Consider the following 11,524-nt stretch of genomic DNA (forward strand, 5'->3'; position numbering starts at 1 on the left):
CAAATATCATAACAGAATCCAGATCAGAAATCAGAACAGAATTCAGGTAATGTATCAGAACAGAATTCAAGTCAGAAATCAGATAAAATATTTATATAATTAGGGAACACACCAGAGTTTACAGACATTATTCAGAGGTACTGGATAATCTTATCAAACAGAAAAACACAGATCTTCAGTATACTGATAGAATATCGGAATTCAGAATCACTATTGGAAGAGTTCAATAACTGACAAAATATCAATTATTCAGAATATGACTTGAGCTGGTAAGGAAGAAATGAAGGTTTAGGACATTTACAATCTATGTCGATTAATCAATTTATCAAACAACTCCAAATGAATAGCTCCCAAAAACAATACTTATCAACTTGTCAATTCATTAAACTTCCATGGTATTTACTCTTTAATACCAAATATTATTATCCATAGATCATCTTCTGAGTCATCACTGAACAGATCTTAAGGAGACTAAAAAATATTCCAATGCTCTTAATTTCATTTCCACGCTTCCACAATATCATGTAATGTTGATGTACTTGATTAATTTGTTCATAACCCATTGTAATTATACACTATATAAACTCATCAGAGTTTCCAGACTTATCCAAATCACTTACTAAATCCTCAATCATTGAAGTTACCTAGTTCATTTAGCAGTCATGTCCATTCCAGTTACTTCAGGATTTTCCAGAGTAATTCAAACGTTCCTGAATTTCAGATACATGTATTTCCGTTCCATTTAATTTGGTCTTCGTGGTTGATTTGTCGAACAAATGTCTAATTCTTAGTACTGAATGCGATCTAGAGTTGAGCTGAGCTGAATACTTCCAAAATTATCATTGAGCTAAACATGAGTAGACGAACATGCATTTAAGTAATATCTATGTTGTTCAGGTACTGACATATTATTATTAAGGTTGATCGGCTCACTTAAGTTATGTTCCATAACTTTTAAAGGTAGTCCAATACCTATGCTTATTTGGATTTCTTAATTAATCCAAGGTATTTACTTAGTTTAGGCCATAAGGTTATTTTGGTAATTTTGGTGTTCAGTTTTATTCTATTTATTTCAGAGCTCGAGGATATCCAATCATTCCTGAGCTTGGTGATATTCTTGGGTCATTTCCATTACAGGGTATTTTGGTCATTGTACAGATCCATTGTATTACAATCATTTCCTTCTATATGATCTTATTATTAAATTCCAACTTATCATTTACTTCAGTCCTTTCGAACAATTATGACAACAGAACACCCCGATAAATTATTCTTCAGGTATTTTCTCATAACTCGGATATTTCTGGGTCAAGTGTCTTCTCAGATTTTACAAACGGAAAATCAGGAATTTTCCTGAATTAAGTCAGGATCTTAACAATCAAATCCGTACTTAATCGAGTTAAGTACGAATCCTCTAAGTATTTTCTCATTCATGGTTAACTCAGACTATTCTACCTCTTAAGGGCATTTCTGTAATTTCTTAACCAAAAAATTTCGATATTATCTCTTAACGAAAATAATATAATTTAGAGATCCTATGATTAATTGCTTTCTTGAACACTCTCTGATCTTGAAATAATTCCCTTAACAGACTTCTAGTATCTTGCATAATCCCTCTTGGGGTTAAAAACCGGTTATCCATAATTTCCAAGTACAACTAACATTTCTTATGCACATCAATATATTTATCAGATCAATATGTCTTTTCAGATTTATTAATCCACTTCTAGGGACAATTCTTATCATTTTCCAATATAAGGGTAATTTCGTATTTTTACCCTACCGAAGTATTCTCATAATTTCCCATCCAAGTACCTTTAACATTTAACCTTTGATGATATAAAATATAATTTACAAATCCATGTCTGATTTCTTTATCACTAATCACAAACTTGTAATTTAATTCTAACAATATTTCAATCTCTTATATTAGTCATTCGATCCGTATTCAGTTACAGAATTTCTACCACATTCATATCGAGTGAATAAATTATTCAACTCCACAAAAGTGACCAACATTATCTTATTCATGCATTTACCAATATTAACATGTTCCATAAAGTATAAAGAGGTAGTAAAGTATTATCTCGATTTCTGTACAATATTGATCGACCATAAAATTTCCATTCGAACGCCTTTGATCTTCAATTCAACTTCCAATAATTCCTCCGATACATATCAACATAAATTATATCAAAAACGAAGCTTAATTGCGATAAATGGATCGAATCGGGTGATAAATCAGTGAAAAATAGCTTATCGGGTTCGAATTTGGCGAAACGGACTTCGGATTCAGATTCATGATGTTGAAAGCATAAAATATGATATTTCAGAAATTTGAAATTTTTGGTCAAAATCAAAGTCAACGGGTTTGACCCACAATTTCGAGGCCTTCGGGTTCAAATTTCGAAAAATGGACTGCGGAATCGGATTTGGAACGTCGAAAAATGTCAGGATAGGTATACTCGGTCAAAGTCAAAGGTCGTTTAATGCCCGGTCAAAGCTAGTCAAAGTTTTGGTTAACAGTGGTCAACGATCAATGGGTCGGGTCAACGGGTCGGGTAAACAGGTCGGGTTATGACCAGTCAAACTGGTCAACTATGCACCAAAACTGGTCAAACCGATTACTTTTGTCTTCTCCACGCGCAGTGGCGGCGCGTGGGGGCGCGTGAACAGTGCCCTGATATCGAAAACTTCCCGGAAAAATTCCTAAAAGTTATTTTAAATGATTTCGAGATACTTACAAAGCTCGGTTCAAATTTTTGAACGGCGGAGAGCTCGATTTCAACGAATCGGAAACTTTGACCGCTTCACCTCCTCACGCGCCGCCGTCAATGGAGACCAAGGATGACACCGGAGGACTCGAAACGATGCAAAGAACACGATGGTGCGGGAGGTGTCGTAAACGGATGACCCGATCGTTGTGAATCGATGAAAAACCAATTGAAATCGAGTTATTACCGACGATACTTCAGACTGAAATTAACGACGAACGGAGACGATTCACGATGAAAGGTTTGAGGGGTTTTGTTCCTCGGTTGACAGCGAACACGATGGTGGTTTCGGCTCGTCGATCGGAGGTCGGACGACGAGTAGATCGGAGTTGAAAGAGGGGTTGACGGGAGAGGAAAACTGGAAAAATTTCCAGAAACATACGGGAGATTGGGGGTTTATAACATCTCATAATTAAAAATGGCTAAACCAAGAGTTTAGCCATTGAACTTCCTGCACTTCATAAAAAGATCTGCCAACTTTAAAATTTTGCAATTTAACCCACTGTTTCTTTCAAAATACCAAATTAAATCCACCACTTTATAATTTTTTAATTTTAACCCTTAAATTGGGGTGTTACAAGACATTTTGAAGACCGTGCTGAGCCAGAGGTTTCTGCATTTACATTTATTATTTATTTTGTTTCGTACTATGCATTACTAGATTATGCCCGTTATGTTTTGAGTTTTGTCTCCCAAAACCTTCAGATTCCATTTGAGTGTATCGAATGTTTTGTTATCGTTGCGAGACTAATGATAAAACTCAAATTGTGTAGTTTGTGGGTTTTGAACTCGTATCTTCCAAAGCCATCAACTATCTTTAGCCATCTAGGCTAGGTCACTATTTTTGTTGGGATATATTGAAAATATCTCTACATCTGATTAAACAACACTCAAACTCATTTAATTTAACAGAAAATCATATTATTCTTTTTGTTCGAACCCTAGATCTTCCAGAGATATCAATAGTTCCCTATTGCTCCACCGTCAAACCCATACTCTGACCAACTGTGACTGACACCGCCCCTATCAGTGGACCTTCGACCTCCCGTAACCAGAACCCAGTGGCCACTTATCAATAAACATGATCGTCAGTTATGGAAAAGCATTCGAGGCTCGTTGAAAACTCAACTTACCGTCTCTAGTTTTTTTATTTTTGATTGCTACAATCACCAGTGTTTAAACCACCCCCACCAGTCAAAGTGCCATCTCATCCCTATCAAATCTCTACCAACCAAGATCCATGAACCATCGTCGTTCATCGTAGAGGACCAATCGAAGGTTCATTAAAAAACCTAAGTAAATTGTCACTATTTTTATCGTTTTGGACTAATCCCAACGTTCGTTAGCCACATCGCTACCACTGTTGAAGTCCTCTCGTCTTTCCTATTAAAACCTGACTGGGTTTGATGTCTAACCATTGTGTCTTCGTCGTCCACCGTGGTAAGTGTTGTGATCTATTTCTCATTCCAATTACCATGATTTAGGTTTATTTTCAAGTTGTTGTGAGTTTATCTTGGTGATTTAGAGCATCAGAAGCAATCAACTGCTTCCCATGACCTTTTCTCCCGCTGCCACATGCCACTCTTACACGTGGGGCAGTTTTTCCAAATGAGACCCTTCTACAAGACCGGTCTGGTCAAACCGAACCCACCCAAACCAGTCTGAATTGCGTCTGCTTGAATCTATCAGCACAACCAAATCGACAGAACTGAACCATTGACCCTCTAAACCATTAAATTTGACATGACCGTTGACTTTTAACTTGACCATTGATCAGACTCGTTGACTTTGAATTTGACCAACGTTGACTGTTGACTTTGACAAAAAATGACTTTTTTTAAAGTTATATTTTATTCTTTTTGATGTTCTGTGTCCGAATTCGAAGTCTATTTTACCATATTCTTACCCAAAAATCTCTGAATTGATCTTTGAACCCGAACATGCATATGAATTTAAGTATTTTTGGTTAAGTATTTTTAAGGTTGGACTGAGAACCGATTTATTCTATTAATTATATAAGGTACTCGTGATTTTCCTGATTGTACATCTGCTCAACCCAGCACCTCTCGATCTAATCGTCCCCTTGAGCCCGTGATTAGTCGTTTGACTTGGTAAACCTATTTAATACTTCTTTTAATATATTACTCTGATAGTAAATATGTTATGATATGTTTTAGGATCGTGTACTACTATAGAGCGTAATGGGATCGGTGCTCAAAAGATCTTCTAGATCGATCTTTTTTATTAAGTGTGTTTATTTTGTGCTATATAACTATTTTTAAATATTTATTTAAATTATAATGTGTACATGATTGTCTCATCTAATTTAAAATATAACTATTTTATCTGATTTGACCTTTGAATGATTTATCTGTTTTAAATATGCATGATTTTATTATCTCTTGACTTTACTGAAACTATTGTAAAGACTATTTTATCGGGGTACTTTCTGGGATGTGACATGGAGTTTTGTAGGTTCTGCTTCGATCAAGCTGATAATTCCTTATAAACCTAAGACGACCCTTAGGTGGGTTCTTAGGCCCAATGAGCCTAGGGTAAGACCTTATGGATCCTAAGGCACTCCTTTAGAATAACTTATTTGCTTTGTTCTTAGGGTAAATCCTTTTGGACTTGCGGCATACCCTTTAGATGACTCCTACGCTTCGACTACGGTAAGTTCTTACAGATCTAAGGTGCTCCCTTAGTTTGGCTCCTAGCTCCAATGAGCCTAGGATAAGTCCTTATAGATGTAGTTTTGTCCGAACTGTATATGGTGTACGAACAGAACTACATCCATAATGACTTACCCAATGCCAATTGGAGCTAGGAGGGTAACTCTGTGTTTTAAATAAAAATCATATCATTATTTTATACTTTGATTCTAAAATCGGTTTTGAAATTTATTCACATATTTTATTTTGCACTTATTGGAACACACTAAGCCCCCTAGCTCACTTCCCCAAACTTTTTCCTTTTATATACTTTTGGATAGGCACCTTGGACCTGACACTTGAAGGATCGACATATTCCCTACAATATATTTTTTATAATATTTTCATCTTCCGAACTGCTTTTATGATTGGTAACATGTGCTTATATTTTGATAAATTTGTTTTATGACAAACTTTTTGTTTCTATTGATGTATAGATTATTGTTACTGGTTATTTAATTTACTTGTGATAATTTATGTTTTAAATTAAACAATTTGATTTTATAAATTTTAATTATAATTTTGAAAATGTTTCTAATTTTTTTATTATAATTCACTAGATTCAGTTGTAACGTATAAACCAAATATAAAAGGTTACAACCCACCAAAATTGTGTAGGAAAAATTCATCTTCACACTACCTTGTTTCATCTTCTTAGTTTCACAAAAACACCGTTGTTGAGACCTTAAGCTCCGGAGGGAATTCTAAAATTCCCAGTTCATGCAAATTCTAATTAAAGTCTTTGAAAGCTCTTGATCTACACCTCATACTAGTATATTTTGACTTGGATTCTAAGTTAGATAATAGAACCCTAACCCTATCAAGTGTTCTTACATGTTTAAATCATAAGTTTAATATGTGTTTTATAAATTGATGTTGATTATATGTATGATTATGCCATTAAAGTTCAAAAGAAAATTTTAATGTTGTTGATTAAATCAATAATGCGAGGCATAACCTAAGTGAATTAGGTTTAGTAACTTTAGATTAATATTTAAAATTTGAGTAAGGTATTTATCATGAGATCGTTATCTTGTTTTAAAAATATGTCTTATGAGCAAGTATATTTGGTTGTATGATAAAGTTATTCATCGTTATTCTATCATATTCCCTTAGGTCATGAGTTCTAGACCTACTAGTATCATTTTCATTCCTTCTCCTAGGGTTCCCTCTTCCCCTCCCTTTTAGGTAAAATTAGGATTATAATTATAATTTGTCAAACACACGCATATCGTATATGATGTGTGACACCACTACTTTTAAAATCCATGATCTCTATTTTCATTTTTAACGTGAGATTAATATTTCTATTTTTTTAAGACTTGATATTCTTCTCATTCAATCTCATGACACCTTCGTCACGGATCATCGTTATGGTTGTCCACCAGAACGCTTGATGTAAGATTGAACAATTAAAAGATTGCTTTGATACCTCTTATTATGAGATTATTACTGTCTTCCCAAAAGACATGTTTGATAAGATATATAACACAAAAACTTTTAAACTTCAGGATATCCCTTTTCTGTTTTGATGCATGATTAATGTCGTATATCTCTAAGTATATTACAAATATATTTATACTATACATCGAAATGTATTATGTTTTCTATATTTTAAAATGAATAAAGAGGTTTTATGTTAGAAAAATAATAAAAATTTATTTATGTATCTGTTAAAATTAAAATTATTAATTTTATATGATTAACTTAATTAAATGGTATAACTTTTATTTAAAATCTGAATTGAACTTTTTAAGTGACATGTTATTTTTATTGAACTCGTTGTACCTTTAAAAGCTGGAGTCATTACATTCAAGCCAACCTAATTTTATGTCATACTCCATGTTTAAAAGTAATAGTTCAATTTTTTTAAAAAAGTTACAATAGGTCAGATGAACATAAAATGAACATTTTACTTGTGTTTCTAAGGCATAATAATAATAATAATAATAATAAAATTACTCTATTGTTTGTAAAAATGATCATTTTACCTATTTTTTTCGTTTTATTTGTGTTTACATGTGATACGACGTGAGTAAAAAAATATTTTAAAAGTAAACTATAATTGTAATTAATTACATCTACACTTATAAAAATATATTTAAAAATAATTTTTTGATGACGTAGCATCACATGTGAACTTATCACGTTAATAAATCGTTGACCGTTATTCAACTAACGATTTTCATGTAACCAGAGGACAATTTGCTCCAAAAAAGAATTGAGACTAAAATACTCCAAAAGGAGGATAAAGTGACTATTTCTTCAAACGTTGGGGTAATTTGGTAATTTTTTTATTATGCTTTTTTCCTGATATATAAAGCCTTTTATGCCCTTTAAAAATACAAGACCGAGGACTTGTACAATACTTGTACCCTAAAAATGTTGGAAGGAAAAACGTTTTTTATTTACCTTTCTAGACCCTAAATTGTTTTTTAGGATGATTTTTTTTAATTAATCATTGGTATCTGATCTATTGATCGACTAATCCAGTTTGGGTATTGCAGAGGCGAGGGCAATCCTCCCAACCCAATTTGATCTGTTCGCAAACGTCACGAGTCAAACCCCTGATCTTGCTTAAGGGACTTAGTGCCTCATCCCACTAGACCAACTGATTGTTGGTATTTTAGGGTTACCCAAAAGCCCAATGTTTTTGAAAAACAAGTTCATGAAAATAAATTTACCTTTGGAACCATGCATATAGCCACACACACACAAGAAAAAAGAACAAGTTCAAGGATTTTGGCTCCACTTTTACGGCTGATTTCACACTCCCTTCAACCTCCAAACATTTCAAGTCTTTGTGTTTACTTGCACAGAATCCAACTGTATAAAAAGGGCAATCCACTCAACTTTTTTAAGCTTAAGAATCTCATGAAAACATAAGGGGAAAACAGTATATTTCAACTCTTGTAAAGAAGCTCAAGAATCCTCCCATTTTTAGCGAAGGGATATGGAAGACCAATTGAGTCCACTCAGCTGGGGATTTTGCTATAATGAAGAGGTAAACTCTTTGTCCTAGGGTAACTTGCTTTCAACATTGGGTATGTCTTGTTTTAGTTAAATTCTAACCTTTTTCCATTAAATTTACAGGGAATTGAAGATATAAAGCATACCCTTTTGTTCACAACTTTGGAGCTAGAGAATACACTGATATCAGCTAAAGAGGAGATTACAAAGAGAGACATGGAATTGCTTCAAATCAAAGATGTTCTGAGCAAGACGATGAAAGAGAGAGATGAAGCTCGACGTCGATGCCAGACGCTAATGCTGGAGAAATTCGTGCTCGAGCAACAATTGAAGCGCAATGAGCATCAAGGACAAGTGCAGCATGAAACTGCTTCACTTTCTGGTGTTTCTAACAGTGATGATGAGTCCAGCATGAGCTTAGTTTCAACACCGGGTTCCGACTCATTGCCGGAATCGTCTCCTCTTCCCCAAAAGGCCTTGAAATTGGCTACTAATAGGCAGCTACCGGAGAAAGGGAGGCTCCTGCAGGCTGTGAAGGATGCCGGTCCCCTCCTGCAGAACCTTCTTTTGGCTGGACCGCTTCCTCAGTGGCAGCATCCGCCGCCTCAGCTTACCTCCATCGAGATTCCTCCGGTGGCTATTCCTTCCCCTAAACAGCAATTCGTAAAACAAGAGGCTTTGAACGATGTTAATGGTTGTTTAAGCAAGAAGAGGAGTCCAGAGAACTATGAAGACCTTGAATCTTCTCCCAACTCCAAGTACCACAGGGATGATCTTCATTGAAGGTCAAATTATGATTCTAGTCCCTCTACTATACTAATTTGACATTATTTGATTTCATTAGTTAATCCAAATAGTTAAACACCATTAACAAATAACTACTCCGGTTAAAACAATGACGGTAACTTTTTCTTAATAACACCCTTCCGAATACAAGAAAAGAATATCATATCAATATGATAAATTCGAGGTGTTATTTTCAAGAAAATTGCATGTCAACATTTTAACCAGAATAGTTACGAGGTTAATTGTTTCGATTGACTAATGATTTTATAAAAACAGAAAGATCAAATGATGTTAAATTAAAGTATACGGACTAAATCATAACTCTAACCGTAACAGAAGCACTAAAACTATAATTTGACACTGCAACACAATTACCCAATGCCATCCCTTAATTTGGAAGACCAGTCTTTGTCTTAGGAATCAAATGTCCTAACTACCCACCACCAATGTACTTCAACGGAGGCTTAGAATGTTAGAGTTAATGTCTCTAGTTTATGCATGACTTTCCCAATTATGTATATTAATGGGACTGGACAAAGGGTTCCAAAATTCCCAAATTGTATGTTGCAATTAAATTGAATGTTTTGCCCTATGATTTAATGGCATTCCTTTCTATTTGCCTTTGCTTTTGTTGATGGCAAAGTTGGTTAATGGTGAAAAAAGTGAGCAATCATAGATCTTCAATGATATTTCTTTTTTCTTTACCATTAATGACGAATATCTGCGCTTAAACAAGACTCGAACTCGAGATCTTACTCAAGTGATATCAAGCTGCTTATTATTTGAACTAACCCCTGTCAGTATATTTCATATTTATCAAAGATTTCGGGATATATGGTTATTTTTTCCAATAACATATGATTATCAATCTAATTAGTTACCAACGGTTTTAATTTAGTTTAAGGCTAAATTAAAATAAAACGAGTGTACAAAGATTAAAGAGTAAACTACACAAATGGTCCTCCGATATAGGATATTGCTTTATTAAGTTCCTTGACTATTAAAAGTTATAAAATGATCCTCATATTATAGAGTGTTGCTTTCTTGAGTCCATCGACTATTAAAAGTTACAAAATGGTCACCCGACTATTCATTATATTCCAAACTCGTCCTTTTCCGTTAAAAAATTAAACACATTCATAGTTGAACGTTAACCTGTTGAATGTGATATGATAAAATTTGATCTTAGAATCTCAAAGACTATCATATCTCAGTTATCATGTTAACGTCCAGCTTAGACAACCACCAATTGTTTTTATTAAAAGGGGCGAGTTTTGAACATAATAATAGTCGGGTGACCATTTTACAACTTTTAATAGTCAAGGGACATAATAAAGTAACATTCTATGGTCATGACCATTTTATAGGTTTTAATAGTCGAGGGACTTAATAAAGTAATATCCTATTGTCGGGGGACCATTTGTGTACTTCACCCAAGATTAAAATCATTTTTTAGTTCGTTTTGTTATACTTTTTGTTTGCATGACAGAGAGTAAATAAAAAGAGAATCAAAATTATAGGGATCATAATGAAAATTCTAGAAACTTTTAGTAAATTACACGTATCAAATCCTTAAAAATAATTATATATATTTAATTTTTTTAGGTTTAAAAACGAAGTTAAAGATATAAAAATCTCGATAAAAAATTAGAATTCAAAATGTAATAACAAATTTGAGATTTTTCTACACCCGAACATCAAATTATAATCTTTTAGAATTTTACTATATATTTATAGTTCAAATAATAATATAATTTTATTTCCTTAAACATTGTTTCATTTAATGATTTTTTTTAATTTGTGTCCTTGTAATTTTTTCAGTTTAATTTTAAGATAAAAAAATTAACTAAAATTATTAAAAGATGACAATTTTTCTAAATCAACTTCAGCTGTCAGTAAATTTAGTGATTATAGTTGAAATTGTCATATATCTCTAATTAATTTTGGGTAAAGTACACAAATGGTCCCATGGACTATAGGGTACTGCTTTATTAAATCCATAGACTATTAGAAGTTGTAAAATGTTCCTCGGGCTATAGACTATTGATTTGTTGAGTCCCTCGACTATTAAAAGTTACAAAATGAACACTCGACTATTTATTATATTCATAACTCGTCATTTTTCATAAAAAAAATGATGATATTCTAAGTTGAATGTTAACCTGGTGACTATGATATGATAAAATTTGATCTCATAATCTCAAACAATTATCATATTTAAGTTATCATGTTAACGTTCATCTTAGACAATCATTAATTTTTAATAGAAAATGATGAGTTTGT

The 11,524-nt window shown here is 33.3% G+C and overlaps 1 protein-coding gene across 2 annotated transcripts; it reads left to right on the forward strand.

Annotated features, from left to right (window-relative positions):
* The first annotated feature begins 8,281 nt into the window (after window positions 1–8,281).
* LOC120132339 lies at window positions 8,282–9,798 on the forward strand. 2 transcript variants are annotated; one of them, XM_039149122.1, is made up of 2 exons: window positions 8,282–8,489; window positions 8,588–9,798. In XM_039149122.1, exons 1-2 carry the CDS (start codon window positions 8,439–8,441, stop codon window positions 9,236–9,238), a joined length of 702 nt encoding a protein of 233 aa, XP_039005053.1. In that variant the 5' UTR covers window positions 8,282–8,438; the 3' UTR covers window positions 9,239–9,798. The 2 variants fall into 2 exon arrangements, with proteins under 2 accessions (XP_039005053.1, XP_039005052.1); XM_039149121.1 differs by having other exon boundaries at window positions 8,293–8,489; window positions 8,579–9,798.
* Window positions 9,799–11,524: the final 1,726 nt, after the last annotated feature.

This window comes from Hibiscus syriacus, unplaced genomic scaffold, assembly GCF_006381635.1.
Source record: "Hibiscus syriacus cultivar Baekdansim isolate YM2019G1 unplaced genomic scaffold, ASM638163v2 tig00110561_pilon, whole genome shotgun sequence".
Classification (NCBI taxonomy): Eukaryota; Viridiplantae; Streptophyta; class Magnoliopsida; order Malvales; family Malvaceae; genus Hibiscus; species Hibiscus syriacus.